Source organism: Phoca vitulina, unplaced genomic scaffold (genome assembly GCF_004348235.1).
Source record: "Phoca vitulina isolate PV1807 unplaced genomic scaffold, GSC_HSeal_1.0 scaffold58, whole genome shotgun sequence".
Taxonomy (NCBI): Eukaryota; Metazoa; Chordata; class Mammalia; order Carnivora; family Phocidae; genus Phoca; species Phoca vitulina.
The window spans coordinates 5691782-5706939 of record NW_022589761.1 but is presented as its reverse complement, the minus strand read 5'-3'; the positions used below and the strand labels follow the sequence as shown (position 1 = coordinate 5706939).

Sequence of the window (15158 nt, the reverse complement as noted above, 5' to 3'; positions counted from 1 at the left end):
AAATCATCAGGATCTAGACAGGTGCACGGCTTCATGGCCTTTATTTCAGTCCCTCTGTATAGGTCCTGGGGCCGGGTGTGGAGACCAGGCAGGGGTAGCAATAAATAACATGGATGGACAGACGGAGCTCCCCTCCGGACAGATGAGGTTAAAGGAGGTTAGAGAGGAGCCACAGTGCAGGGTGGGTGCTGGTAGGGCGGGGGGCAGCTGGGAAGGAGGGGAGGCCAGGCCCCCAGGACCTCACTGTCACCTGCCCCCTCCCTTTCCTGCCCCAGCCCCACCACTCTGAGGAGCAAGAGAGCCCATAGCCAGTAGGGGCCAGTGAGGGTCCTGAGGGAGGGGTGGCCACACAGGCTGCCCCCAGCTCCCTCACTTGACACGGATTTCAGCATACTCGGCCAGCTCCTCTGTCAGGGTGTAGCTGTCCTTGGTGGGTCGTTTTCCCAGGTCCGAGTGAGAATAGCTCAGGTCCAGCTCTGGGGGTTCCCCCCGAAGGCCCAGCAGCCTCCTCTCAGATCCCAGTCGCCTCTCACTCTATGAACAGAACCAGCCCATTAGAAGGGTCTTGTGCCACCTTTTTCAGGGGCAAAGGCTGCAGTTACTTGCACCCCCACAGCTCCAGAGTTGAGTCCCAAAGCCCTGTCCGTGTAGACCTCCTTTCTCAAGGCACGCTGGCGCAGCCGGGGGCCTTTGTCCTTGCTGGTGCCCCATGCACAACAGCCTCTTCTTTGCTAAGCCTGAGAGTCATCTACAAATCCAGGAAGCCCTCTTCAACATAGGAATTTGGGGGGGCACACGATTCAACCCATAGCATCTTCGCCGATTAAGGCCACCTGGTCGGGATCCTGCCTTTCCAAATGTGTGTAAGTGCCTGGCTCTGGACGGCCTTCCCCTATGTTTGGGTCTAGGGTGGCTCCCCTCCTCAATCTGGGAGATCCTTCAGGGGTGACTTTGGCTTCCCTGTCCTGTGTTCCACCCCGCCCCCACCCCTACAGGGGGCCTTTGGACACAGACACAGGACAGTGGCCACAGATAGAAGGGAGCAGCAACAGGACAGAATAGACAAGGCCAGGAGGGCTGGGCAGAGTCAGACTTAACCAGGGAACATCCTGGATGCCTGACGAGAACGCACACACATGCACGCCAACCCCGAGGCCCGACAAGGGCCCAGAGGTGGGCACACTGAGGCCCCTGGAACCTACCTCCTGGGGCGCTCATTCCAGGGTAGAGACCTCTCTGGACTATTGGAGAAGGAAATGCAGTCATAGACCCGGGTGGAGAGGATGGGGGCTGCCCTCCACTGAGTCCCTCAGCCCCCTTTGCAGCCTCAGCCTGAGCCCCGCTCCCAGCCCAGATGCAGCCACCCTCCACGCCTCCTCCCTTTCCCTTCTGAAGGGGCCAGCCTCCCGTCTGCCCCTTGGCCTCCCAGGCCCTCCCAGGCCCTCCGTGTCCTTGGCACCCAGTTTCTCCAGCTAGTCTGGAACCACAGGCCTCTGGCCCTCACCTCGTACTTCTCTGGCGCCCCAGAGATGCGGAAGTCGCTGCTGAACAGGACCGGGGGGTTGTCCCCCGCCGAGAAGCTGGGGCTCTCTGTCACGTTCTTTCTGCAGAGCAGGACGTGTCAGCCCCAGCAGGAGTCCCAGGCCTCCCTCTCCGCTCCCTTTCTGCACCCCATCTACCTTAGGAGTTTGGCTCAAGGGACCCCAGGGCTGTTCCCACCCATCTCTCTAAGACGGGGTAGATGGCCTCTTCAGAATGACCAGCCTCTTCCTGTCCCCCACTGCCCATCCCTCCATCTAGCCCCTGGTCTCTGCCACTTTTGGGGAACCCAGCCTGGCTTCCTGGGGTTCTTTCCATGTGCTCTGGCTCTGTCAGCCCCTCTTGCTACCAGGATGTGGAGCAGAAAGATGAATTCGTTTTCAGGGCAGCTGATGTGTGTGTGCCACAAGGAGGAAAAACAGCAAAGGTGTGGTAGGTGGGTGTGGTTTGGGGCTGGGGAGTGTGTTTGTTGCCGAGGACGATGTGTGTAATCACCCGGGCCCTGGAACCGACTGTGACCGACCCTGTGGCTACGAGCCAGGGGCAGCTGGCTTTCCCGCACTGCACCGCAGGAGGGTTCCTAGAGGCCAGGAGGCTATGGCCACAGAACGTGGAGACAAGGTTGCCAACAGGGGAAAGTGCAGCGCCTGGGCACTGGCCCACCCGTGCATGTTAGCAGGAGCCTCCTCCGTGCAGCCAAACATCCACAGAGCAGAATCGCCCTCCCACACACATGCAGGGCTGCCCTCCCTCGCCCACCTGCTGCCTCTAACTGACCTCCCTGCCTCCCCAGCCCCGGGAGACTCCCTGCCTCCCCAGATGAGCCCTGACAGGCCACTCACTTTCTGCGTGTCTGGGTAATGTAGCAGACGATGGCAATTAGGATGGCAAAGGCTACCACGGCTCCCACGGGGCCGATCTTGGCCCACATCAGGCGGTCTGAGGACAGAAGACCCAGGCACCCTCAGGAATGCTGGTGGTAGTGAGGACACCCCGGGGTCTTGGGAGATGGGCTGGGGCAGAGGTAATGGTGAAAACATTTCCATAGCTGGCATGGCCTTGCACTGCCTGACTGGCCTGGAGGGCTTAGTGGCCAGAGGGTCCAGGCGAACATTAAAGCGCAGGCAACCCAGGGCAGCCTCTCCTTACCAACTGGAAAGGGCATCTTTACTGCTTGATCCACCTGCGTCGCCTGACCCGTGCTTGGTGGCTGATGCTCAGCCTCAGGGAGGGAAGCCTGGATTCAAGAGAAGCCCCCTCCACCCCCGTGGCTCCCAGCCCCCGATCACAGCACTCACGGGCTCCCTGGAAGGGCAGCTCCAGGCTCTTGGTGCCGTAGAGGTTGTGGGCCGTGCAGATGACCCGGGGCGGGGCCTGGGCCTGGCCCCGCAGCGTGAGGATGCTGGTGAGCAGGAGGCCGCTGCGCTCCGAGTACACGAACTCCCGCTCCGTCTCGTTCACGGTCACGTTGCGTGAGGGCAGCTCGAAGGCCACGGACGGCTCCGGGTTGGATTTCACCACGCACAGACACTGCACTGTGTCCCGGGCTGCTGCGCAGTGGGACTCCAGGAGGATCAAGGGGGCAACTGCAGGGGCAAGAAGGACCAGGACTCAGGGGACTGGCGCCAACTGGAGGCTGAGCCTCAGGGGACTCCTTGGCGGAGCGGGTGGTAGCTGTCTCAGAGACGAGCTGCATTTCCCCCTTTGCACATCTCTGGCTCTACTCAGATGACATCTCTTTCTCTGACTACTCACGGAAATTGCACGTCGCTTCACCAACCATTTGCTCCCTGTCTCGCTTGGGTTTTGCTCCCCAGCACTATCCTACCCATGTGAGACACCCATACAGCTGGGCTCTTGCCTCCGTCAAGGCAGGCTCTCGCTCTGCCTCCACTCTGTCCCCACGCTTAGAACGCGCCTTTCACATAGCAGATCTCTGCGAAGACTGATGTGGGCTATTGAGTCCTGCCGGCTCCCCTCCCTGGCCACCTGCACATGCCCCTGCTGACTCCTTCGAGCCCCCTTGCACCCTGACTGTCCCCTCTTCATGGGATCCTCCACTGCCACTGGCACCAACCCACGCCCTCCACCCAAGATCATTGTGTTGAGCTTCCCTTTGCTGCCATTTATATTACAAAAATGGTACTGGCCTGGTTTTCGTGGGTTTTTTTGTTTGTTTCTTTCTTTCTTTCATTTTCTAAAATATGATATAATAGAACATCGAATGTTGTTTTTAAAAGTATATTCTCTTTCCCTCCTGAAGAATCCAGCACCAGAGTCTGCTCTCTCTAGACTGAGCCCTGGTTCTCAGTTCTGACCAGAACCCTACTTACACATGGCCAAAGGACCCTCGGGCCATCTACCCCCACTTACTTTCAATTTCCGGCAAAAAAAAAAAAGAATATGCAGGTAACAGTGACGGGCCAGGGAGTCACGTGGCCGGATTCGACCTCGAGATGGTTCCAACTGGAACCTCAATTTGTACTTGCGTCTAAATTTAGTAAATCAAAAATATATAGCCCGAAATCTGTTCAGGCAAACATGCACTAGGCTTGTTGTAGTGTTAGTGAATTAACACCCCACAGAGTAAGTGAATAATGACAAGCCTGAACCAACAGCTATTAACATTTTTTTAGAAACCCTTTCATTCAAGACTGCACCCCTACTGCTCTGGTGAGAGTGTCCGCCCTCGATCCCTTGCCGCCACCCTGCCTGCATGTGCTTAGTATCTCCGCAGCTTCGCAGGTGGCCTGGGAGACCTGGGGAACTGACCCTTTACAGACCCCCAGTCCCACAAAGAATGGGGAGTTTGGGGTGGGACAGCTTTGGCTTGAAGCCCAGCTCTGCCATTTACTGGCCCCGATCAGGCCATTAGGCTTCCCTAGGCCTCCAAGGTGGAGTTTTCATCTGTGCAAACAGGAGTATTGGTCCTTTTTCGCAAGGGCCTATGGGAACTCTGAAGCCAGGCTCACAAGTGTGATACAAAGGCTTAACATTCCTCCCAAGGATTCAGGATAAGAAAAATGAAACCATTCCAGCAGGGGGAGCACGTGAGCAAAGCCTTGGCTGCAGGCACTTAGGACGGGCACCGAGCCTGGAGTCCAAGGGAGAGATTAGTGGGAAATTATTTACGGAGCACAGAGGATGGCTCAGGTGCTGTGGGCGCTCAGCATAACGTCCAGACTCTTCACAACCTTCTCTGGGGTAAGCTACGGTTATCATAAACCCATTTGTCAGTGGAGAGGCTCAGCAAAAGTGAAGTCACTTGTCTGGGATCATGCAACAAGATGGAAGACAGAGTGGGGATTCTGACCTGGGGCAGTTCAGCTCTGTCTGGTGCTGGACACCAGCTCACTTCAGTTTCCTTCTCTTAAACTGGGGTGAAGAACAGTCCCTCACAATCATGTTGTGGCGAGACCAAAATAGGTCAGGATGCGCCAAGGGCTCAGACTAGTCCCCTGCACACGAGCACTCAGTAGAGGGGAGTACCTTGCTGCATGTCCCTCACCAAGCTGGGCCCTGGTTCAGCGATGGTTCAGCGAGTAAGAAGGAAGCCCCACACTAGGGGCACCTGCCATTGTCGGCGAGGGGACACAAACTTCAGGGACAGAGAGGAGCCTGAGGGATGCCGTGCCCAGCAGCCTGAGGCCGGGATGATGATAATGCATATCTGCCTCACAGGATGACCACACGGGCTCCGCAGAAGAACACCTGCAGAGCTCGGGGTCCTGCCCAGAGCAGACCATGAACGACCGTTTGCTGCACAGGAGAGCCTGTGACTGCCCATGGACGTGAGACGCTGTGGTGTTCGTGCTCGGGGGCCTCCATCCAATTCTTGGGGGACTCTCTAACCCTCTGACTTAAAAGGCCACTGGCTTGGGGTGTGACAGGGAAAAGGGGTGTAGCAGAAGGAGGAAGCTGGGCCCAGGAGGGTGAGGATGGAGAAAGCAGAACACCCCACAACTCATGATCACCGTGGGTACTGCGAGCAAGCAGAGGCTGGGAGGGAATGTGCCCCAAGGCGAAAGGTTAGCACAGCAGTGTGTGGCCACCCCTTTGCCTTGCAAGGTGGCACTCCAGAAACAGTCTGTATCTACCACGTAGTGATTATTACCACATCCAAAGTACTGAGTAGGCGTGGTGCTCAATACCGTCTGGGGACCACTGTAGGTGGATTAATGGAGGCGGGGAGTGGTAAAGTATGGAGACTAGTGCCAGACGCCGGGCAGGAGCTGAAGAGGAGGCAGAGGAGATGGCAACATGGAGGTGACATTCCAGAGGGAGTTGCTGCAGGAGAGGGAATGGAAACCAGGAGCTGGGAGCTACAGCCCCACTCACGGGCTGGGGTCGAGATGGGGGTGGGGGTGTTGGCGGTGTCATCCAGTGGGGAGGTCGGGATAGGTGCTGATTGCCAGTGGAAGGTTGAGCTTCATTTCCAAGACCTCCAGGCTTTCTATGTGCATCCATCCCGTTGATCTGGCTATACTGCATCTGTTAATAAGCTTGGTGTCCTCTTGGTCCTCTCCCCCACGTCCCCCAGAGTCACCCTGCCCTTGGCACATAACAACTGCTTGATCAATATATTCTGATGTAATAACATAGGATGAGGTCAACCATGGCAGTACAGAACAGTGGAGCCAGACTGTCTGGATTTGAACCGTTCTCTAGCTGTGTGACCTTGGGTAAATGGCATAACCTCTCTGGGCCTCAGTTTGCTTCTCGGGAAACTGGAGGCAGTAATAGAACCTCTCTCCTGGGAATGTCATGTGGATCAATTGAGTGGATCCCTGTACAAAGCTTCCAGCAATGCCTGGTACATAGCAATGCAACTCAAGGGTTAGATGTCGTGGTTATTGGTGAATGCAAAGGGGTCAGAGGCCACAGGATCCAGAAATCTCCTTGGTCAAAAGCACACCCCAGGATGTGGGGACACAGTACTCTCACGTGGGACTTCCAATTTCTTGCTGTGGATTCAGCTTCCCTCCCTTGCGCATTCTCATCTACTGGTGCAAAGCTGACCCTTGGTTGGGATGCATGGTTGCTTCCCAGTAACCCAGGTGCCCCCACTGAACCATCCACTGAAACAGGGAATGTGGAAGGAGATCAAGTCCAGCTGGCTCTCAGCAGGACAATGGGAGAGGAGCGGGGGGGTCGGGGGGGTGGGTACTCACATTCCACGGATAGGTTGAAGGTGGTGGCCCTCTGGCCATACTGGTTCTCAGCCACACACCAGTACTCTCCGTCATCCTCCGGAGTGACGGCAGGCAGCTCAAGCTGCAGCTCGCTCTCGTAGATGACCGTGGCCAGAATCTGCTTCTCCTTGAAGATGGTGAGAATAGGATCCGGGTTGCTCTGTGTGGAGCACAAGATGGAGACCGTCTCCCCCTCCACGGCCACCATTGTCCCGTTCACCATCGGCTTCCGGGGTGCATCTGGGGGGGGCAGGACAGGGGGCGCCAATGGTCAGAAGCCAAGGGTGCCTCTTCTGCCAGCCAACTCCCACCCCCAGTGTGACCCCATATACCCCAATCTCAGCACACTGGCTCAGGATGGTTCAGGTAACCCCTGTCTGGCTATCCTGTTTACAAGAACAGGGGCTCTGCGGTCAGAGCGCTTGTGCTCGAATCCCAGCAGTACCCCTTACCAGCTGGGTGTGGACCCATGTCCTAACCCCTCGGGGCCTCATTTCTCTTATCTGGAAAATGAGCTTAATAATAGTCCCAACCGCACAGGAGCCACTGAGAACCTATGGGACAGGTGCTGTTTTAGCCTGAACAAAGTAAGACGAAGATTCCCAACCACCTGAGTGGACACTGTGTTAGTAAATAAATGTAGTTGGCAAGATGGGGATAAGGGCTTTGTAGAAAAGGAAACGTGGTATGGGAAATCAGGGTATTTGGAGTTTTAACTAGGATGGTGAGGGAAGGCTTCCCTGAGAAGAGAAGAGGTGGGTGGGGGCCAGCCGTGGGGATGTCCGGGGTAAGCGTATTTGTGGAAAGCTCTCAGAAACTGCTGAGTAAATGTTGGCCGCAGCTCTCATTATTATTATCCACAGCCCTGGGCATTTTGCCTCAATAAATATTTGTGAATGAATGAATGACCTCTCCTTGGTTGCTAACAAAGAACCTTATCTGACCAGCCCGTAGTTCCCCCCGCTCCCCGGGGGACTCCAGAATGTACACAGTGTGCAAGGGGCTGGGTGAGGTCTGGGGTCCCTTCGTCCCTCCCCCTACAGCTGCACTGGGGCTCATTGGGAAATGCGGATTTCCAAGGCCCAGATCTACTCCTAGACCAGCCAAGGCTGGTCTGAAGGAAACGGAGTTTCACTGGCTCCCCTGGGGGGCAGGGACCCATCTGTCTTCACACCTCGTCTGGGGGATGAGAGTGGTGCGCAGTAGGTGTTCATCAGATACTTGTGGGACGCAGGAAGGAACGCCTTGACCCGCAGCCCTCCGCTCCACCTTGGCCTCCACCTTGTTTGTGGCCTGGGGGGCCCGCCCCCGCCCCCCGCCCAGCTCCACCAGCCCCTGGCTCCACCGCCTGTCTCCCCTCTTCTGTCCGCCTGGGGCCGGTGCGGGGCGCGGGCGCCACTCACACATGACGCTGAGCCCCACGGTGCGGTTGTCCTGGCCGTAGGCGTTCTCTGCCAGGCAGGCGTAGACGCCGTCCTCCGCGGGGGTCACCTCTTCCAGATCCAAGAACAGGCTCTCGGCCACGGCCTCCCGGAGCACCGTGCCGTCCCGCATCCAGGTCAGCAGCGGCAGGGGGTTGCTGTCCGCCCCGCAGAGCAGGCTGACGTGCGAGCCCTCGATGGCTTCCACCGAGGCGTTCATCTCCACGATCACAGGGGGGTCTGAGGCCCGCGACACAAGGACGGGGTGGGGGTCAGCGGGCTGGGACCGCAGACCCCGCCCCCGGCCCTGACCCCGCCCCCGCCTCGCCCCGCCCCCAGGCTCACACTTGACGTCCAGGCTGGCATAGCCCTCGAACTGCAGGGTGGTGTTGGGGAAGGAGGCCTGGCAGCCCAGCCGGTGGCCGTTGGCCTCCCTAGTGGGCACGAAGTGTAGCAGTGACACCTGCACCCAGGTGCCCTCGTCCTCGCGCAGCCGACCCAGCACCGCGGGCTCCCCCAGCCCTTCGTGGCCCAGCCAGCTGAGCTCCGGGCGCAGCTCTGGGCAGTTGTCAGGCACCATGCAGCTCACCTCCACTTCCGAGCCTACCACCACCTCCGGGGGGACCACGATGTTGGGGGTGTCTAGATGAGAGGGGGGAACAGGAGGGTTGAGGAGGCATTCTTGGCTCCTGGTCCCCTCCCCGTCCTTGCATACAGAATTCCCTACAACCTTCTCTCCTCCTGGTTATCCTTCACCCAGAGGCCCTCCACCATCCGACCTCAGATGTGTAATAATGAAAATAACAATATAATGGGCTGAGTACTTTACAGTGTTTCCCTTGCCAGTCCTTCCAGCCATGCCAGAAGGTGGGTAATGTTATTTTGCTCATGTTTTAGATGATGAAACTGAGGCCACAGCTAGTGTGCAGTAAAACTGAGCTTCAAACTCTGTCACTCTGGCTTCATCATCTGTGCTCTGGATACTGCACTGTAACCCTGAAGAAACTTCTTTCCCCTGTCTGCTTTGGTTTATTTTCCGTGTGTGTGTGTGTGTGTGTGTGTGTGTGTGTGTGTGTGTGTTACGTCCTGGAGATGCATGTCTAGCTGTACCATTGGGGTCTCTTTCTGCATCGGGGCTGTAACCTGGCTCATTTGGACTCTGTGCTGATGGGGAACCCAAATCTAGGGGCTCCGTGCTATAGGGCCTCTCAGGAATTAGGCAGCATGCCCCACTCTGATTGCCAAATCTGGCCCAGAACTGCATGTTACTCGGCCTAAACTTAGGATTTGTTTTTAAAAATCTGAATCAGCAGCCAATGTTTAGGAATTAGGAGATTACACAGAAAAACACACAGTTCTGGTTTCTCTTAAAAATTCAGACTGTCCGAGAGCAGTATCTCCACATTCTCCCCCAGCACTGGTTACCCAGAACCAGGCATTGCTCTGCACACTCCACAAGGATTCACTCATTGAACTGTAAGTGCTATTCTTATTCCCATCTTACAGAAGAGGAAAACAAGGCCTAGAGACATGAAGTAACATGCCCACAGTCACCCAGCTAACTCAGGGATCCTGAGGCCTTACCCCTAACCCCTGGGCCCCACTGCTTTCCTTCCAGTTATTTCTAGAAGAGGAAGAGCCCTCATTTTTCCTCTTGTTTGGGGCCCTGCTTTGCCTATTTCTGTCATCTGCCTGGTCCGTGAGGGCATGGGAGTTTGCACCCCCCAGCCAGACTGAGAAATCCCTGGCCCGGCCATCCCAGACCTCCCTGGAAAGGCTCCGAGGAGGACTTGGCGCCCCCCCCCCAAACCCCCCGCCCACTGCATGCGCACACCCTCTGGGGACTCACTGATGATATCCAGGACACTGTGCTCTGAGAAGGTGTACTGGTTGTAGCCCCCTAGGTCCCCGCGGAAGTAGTACTTGCCGCCCAGCTCGGGGCTGAGGCTGCTGAGCAGGAGGGTGCAGTTACGCAGGCCCAGGTCCCCCAGGAGGCGGCTGCGGCCCTGAAAGCTCTCATGCACGACTTGGGTTCGAGACTTGAAGACCACCGGGGGATAGTTTTTCGGGTAGGGGCTGTTGAAGTACCAGACGCCATGCACCACGGCTGGCCGCAGCTCATCGGGGAAGTCGAAGCGGCAGGGGATGGAGACGCATGTGCCCTCGAAGGCAGAGATGGAGGAGGGCATCCAGGCACCCCAGTGACCCCCTCGAGAGGCTGTGGGCAAGCAGGACCACTGAGGGGGAGGGACATGTCCTTCCCCGATCACCACGCGCCCCCCCCCACACACACATACTCCCATCACCTTCCACCATGCCCCTGGGGGCTGCAGGGACCCACAGAAACAGCCCCAGCCCACTCGGGGGCCAAGGCCCCAGGATCCCCCCTCACCCCTAGCCCTTACCTGAAATCATAATCCAAAACAGAGGCAGTGTCGTGAGGAATATCATTCTGTCCAGCAAGTGAGCGACAGCTGGAGAGGGGAGAGGAGAGCACTAAAGGCCGGGCGAAGAGGTAAAGGGTGCCTCTGGTAAGGCTTCAGGAGGGGGCCTGTTCAGAGGCTGGCTGCTGCCAGTATCGTTATTTGGAATTACAAACATTTCTAATGCATTGACCATGCATCAGGCCCCAGTGCTTGACTCCGCTGTATTAATTCATTTGGTCTCTTTGAGGTAGGGGCAGTTAGAACCCGCATGTTATAGCTGCGGTCCAGAGAGGTTAAGTAATTTGCCCAAGGGCACACAGCTGGTGGCCAGTCTGCCTAGCTCCGCGTCTGCAGACTTAACCACCAGACTGCCCTGTCTCTATGTTGTAGTGCCATGCTGATAATTATCTTCATTGCCATCGTGCCCCTGGGTGTTTCCAGAAAGTAAGGACAGAGCCAGGGCTGGACCGGCCGCAAGAAGCAGGGGAAGCCAGGGGGAAAGAGAAGTTGGAACCCTGCCCCTCACCTCAGTCTCCCTGAGTTGGGAATGCCTTCGGGTCTCACTTGAAGCTGTCAGCCAGCCAACCTGGAATGAGAGCCAGACAGGTGCAGCGCCGGCCGCCCTCTCTCCGTGTCCGCTCTGAGCGGTGGCCCGCTGTAGGGCTGCCCACGTGGTGTCCGCTGCCCGGGGATGCTCGGGACCCTCCCACACAGCCTGGAAGCTGCAGTCACAGCCTGCCCGCCCCGAGCCGTGATGGCGAAGAACTTTGGGGAGGAAAGGGGAGCAGCGGAGCATTGGGGTGGGGGAGAGGCGGGCTGTGTGGTGAGTGGGGTGAGGGAGCAGATGTCCCACGGCTGAGGCCTGGGGGTGGCGGGCAGGGACCCAGCCCATCAATGACTGGGTTTCACAGCATCAGCATTCCCAACATGCCGCGGGAATTCCTGCCGCCCTCTCCCACCCCACAGACAGCCCCTGCTGTCCCCACCCTCAACAGAGGCCAGGGCCCGGGACAAAAGAGCCCTGTTCTCTCAGGGTGAGGCTGCCTCAGCCTGGGGGGCTTCTCGGGGTAGGTGGGATGAAAGAAGAGTCGGGCGCTCCTGGCTGGGCCCGGAGCGGGGCCAGGAAGGAGCCCGGGGTTGGGAGCTCGTGAGTCCCTGGCACCCGGCTGCTCTGTGGGTCGCTTCAGGGTCAAAGCCAGGGTTTCAAGTGGCTGCCTTCCCTGGCCTTGGCCGCCCTCTTCCCACGGACACGGGCGAATGCAGTCAGACACATGCAAATGCCGGTCTGAAATGTGACAGATCTAGACCCAACCAGAAGGAACAGGCTCACACAATAGTGATGCAGGTGCACAGCTGGGCAGGGCAGCGAGCCCCCTGCACCTGCGGATACCCTCCACACACACACACACACACACACACACACACACACACACACACACGGTCCCAGAAGCGTCCCTGCACTGCCCTGCCTCCCGCCCACCACACCCCAGGGCGGACACGGGCATGCAGGCGCACACGTGGACCTGCCTGCAGGCCATGCGCACAAAGACACACGGACCTGCGTACACACACTGGGAGGCAGCCAAGAACGGACCCACCCAGACACAGGCTGATGGACACACTGCAACAAGAAGGTACGGGACACAGGCGAGGGCCGGTTACAGGGCCCTGGCAGACTTGTGACACAAGCAGGTAGACCACCTGTTCGTAATGGGGGCTGAGATGGGTTCTTAGGGTGGGGGCCAGGAAAGTCTTAGCTGTTACGGTGAGCTGTGACTCTCTAAAGGGCCACAGTACATAAACGTATGTACTGTACGTCTATGGTCGTAAAATTTCATGGTGGGAATGGGATTAGGAAAAATAGCTCTAAAATTATTCCTTAGCGGGGTATAATGAAAACAAGGTTGGGGCGCCTGGGTGGCTCAGTCGGTTAAGCGGCTGCCTTCGGCTCAGGTCATGATCCCAGGGTCCTGGGATCGAGCCCCGCGTCAGGCTCCCTGCTCAGTGGAGAGTCTGCTTCTCCCTCTCCCTCTGCCTGCCTCTCTGCCTACTTGTGCTCTCTCTCTATCTCTCTGTCAAATAAATAAATAAAATCTTTAAAAAAAAAAAAGAAAACAAGGTTGAGGATCACTGATGTAGATTAAGGCTCCCCCAGGGGAGGTGTGTGCGTGCACACGCACGCGAACACACACACACCTGTCATGCACCCAGGGGCTGACACTGTCTCACACACAGTCACTGCCCCCACCCCCTCACAGATGGCAGGATGCAGGTGGCTGATCACCTGCCCATCCCTCTGCTCTTCATCCAGCCCCCCTCACCCCCAACCCCGCCGTCTGGCCCAAACTTAGGAGCCCCAGGGCAGCTGTTACTGCAGACTTTCCACCACAGGGATGCTGAGAAGAGCCCTGCGTTCTTCCTCTCCGTGGTTCCTTCCCTAAGCCCGGTCACTGTCCCTGCCACGGTCCCAGCCCATTCCCCAAGCCGTCCTGAGCAGCACCCTGCCCCATCCTAAACTAGGGGCAGTTCCCGGTGACCATCCATGGCCCAGAGCACCTTGTCTTGCACGTGCTTCTGGGCACCCTTTGCTGCCCCCTCTCAGCCCCGGTCCTCGGCTCTCCGCCTCATCGCCGGCCCCTCTCGGCTGCAGTACTCACTTGGATGCTCTTGCTTCGGCACCCTCTGCTCCACTGGCCCCGCTTGCAGTCCCCTGGCCTCCCAGGGTCCAGGCCCCCACTTGCCAGCCCGTCCCCTCCCCCCGGGTGCCAGGGGCCGCCTGCCTCCAGGGCCCAGCTCCTCCCTGCCCCCGAGGGAGGGGGGCACAAAGGGGCCCTTGTCACCACTGCTGGAGCTGGGCAGCCTGACGCCTGGGTTCTACTAGCTCCTTCCTGGAGGGGATGGGGGGAGGCAGCCTCACTTGCTCCCCCCTCCTCCATCACTGTGCACCCTGGTTCTGGGTCCCTGGGAGGGTCTTCTAATGGCTCTGGAAGTCTCAGGCTGAGAAACAGAAAGCGTTGTTCTCAGTGTCTAGGGAATCTTGGTGGCCAGGACAGGTATAACCTCGGTCCCAAGAGGCCACAGAGGGGGTGAGCAGGAGACGGGACCTGCCCACTCTTGGCTTCAGCATCACCTCCACCCTCTCTTGAATCACTTCCCTGGGTCACGTTTGGTGCCCACATCCTTGTCTATTTTCCAGACTCGTCTTGCCGTCAGAAATGACCTTATGCATTCATTGATTGTCTTCTCTCATGAGAACATGATCTCCAGGAAGATAAGGGCTTCGCCCGCTGATTTCTAATCTATCCTGTTTGTAGAATGGCTCCTGGCACAGAGTTAAGCTTCATAACAACAGAGTTGGTGCACACATTGTTCCTCAAATACCCAGCGGCACCTTCTGACCGGAGACCTTTGCCCTCGTTCCTTCCTCCTGGAAGGGCCTCCCCACCCCATCCCGCAGCACTGGTTACCCAGTGCCATGGGCCACAGCCCGCACATCCTATAGGCTTCCAGCCTGGATGCCACTTCCTCTGGAAGCCTGCCCTGCCCCTCTCACCACGCCAAGCCCCTCCATGCAAATGCTGCCCCGTCCTTCCATGGCCCTCAGCGCGCTTGCTGACTGCACTCCGGGGGGGCCTCCTTCCCCACCGGCACGGGAGCTCCCAGAGGGCAGGGTTTCTGACTGTCTGTCCGCTTCGCCCTCTGTCCCCTAGAACAGTGCCTGGTGCACAGTGGGGCTTATCTAGCGCCATGCTCACTCTTTGAGCTGGGTGAGGACCCACTGTGCGCAGATTCCACACTCCACAGTGACCCTCCTCCCAGCCCAACCCCGCCCATTGATCATGACCTTTGCAAGGTGCTTGTGTGGGAGGGGCGGTGGAGGGAGCTGATGGTACTGTGACCAAGTGTAGTAATGGTTTGACCATGAGCTGCTCAGTCACACTGGAGCATCTTCTATCCTCCTTTAGGCCAGAGCAGTTTTCGGGGAGTGGGGGTGGGGGGGGTCCTTTCTCCCAAGGGAGAACCCAGCCGGGGTGGGGAGGGTGAGGGGCAGGGAAATCCCTCAGACCCAGGCGTGTGGAGTCAGAGGAGGCTGATGGAGGGGGAGGGGGAGTCCCACCCCCACCTCAGGCTTCATGATGTCAGACTCTGCCCGTGCCTTTCCCAGACAGGGACAAAAGCCCATTGAGAGCGGGGTGGGGCTTGAGCGCCTGGGTCCTAGAGAAGAGAGGGCCCTGGTGCCTGGGCTTTGGAGGACGCTGCTGAGATCCTGGGGTGCTCCTGTGTCCCAGCCTTCAGCCTCAACGCCAACCCCCCTGGGGTCATGTGCCTGTGCAGTTTGGGGGTCCATCCCCTCTCTAGGTGTGAACTGAAGGCTGTCCTGGGGGGCAGGACGCACAGGCCAGTGTGTCCACAGAGGCCATTGGCAACCGTCGCTGAAATCTGCAATCCCGGGTCCCCAGGCCACAGGAGGATAGGGCACTGCAGGGCCTGTGCCTGTCCAAACGGGGAGCCACCGCTCGGATCCAGCCAAGCCTTCGAAACCAGGCAGGTGTGATAGGGCTGCTGTGATAGAGCATCAC

The 15158-nt window shown here is 58.2% G+C and overlaps 1 protein-coding gene across 3 annotated transcripts; it reads right to left on the bottom strand.

Moving 5' to 3' along the window:
• Positions 1-13330, bottom strand: MAG (myelin associated glycoprotein). 3 transcript variants are annotated; one of them, XM_032390254.1, is made up of 12 exons: positions 13236-13330; positions 11105-11164; positions 10558-10626; positions 10002-10370; positions 8498-8794; positions 8135-8392; positions 6711-6971; positions 2838-3125; positions 2382-2478; positions 1505-1604; positions 1203-1241; positions 448-534 (listed from the first exon to the last, which is right to left on the bottom strand). In XM_032390254.1, exons 3-11 carry the CDS (start codon positions 10601-10603, stop codon positions 1215-1217), a joined length of 1743 nt encoding a protein of 580 aa, XP_032246145.1. In that variant the 5' UTR covers positions 10604-10626; positions 11105-11164; positions 13236-13330; the 3' UTR covers positions 448-534; positions 1203-1214. The 3 variants fall into 3 exon arrangements, with proteins under 3 accessions (XP_032246143.1, XP_032246144.1, XP_032246145.1); XM_032390252.1 differs by lacking the exon at positions 1203-1241 and having other exon boundaries at positions 1-534; XM_032390253.1 differs by lacking the exons at positions 1203-1241; positions 13236-13330 and adding an exon at positions 13135-13229 and having other exon boundaries at positions 1-534.
• Between the last annotated feature and the right edge of the window lie 1828 nt (positions 13331-15158).

Bases quoted from the DNA above. Each gene is read 5' to 3' on its own strand.
- MAG (XM_032390252.1), bottom strand. From the start codon at position 10,603: ATGATATTCCTCACGACACTGCCTCTGTTTTGGATTATGATTTCAG. The intron at 8,393-8,497 runs GTGAGCCTGGGG...CGCGGGCCTCAG, and splicing joins TGCCAGCCTGGACGTCAAGT to ACCCCCCTGTGATCGTGGAG. The intron at 2,479-2,837 runs GTGAGTGCTGTG...TTCTGTCCTCAG, and splicing joins GCTGCCCTTCCAGGGAGCCC to ACCGCCTGATGTGGGCCAAG.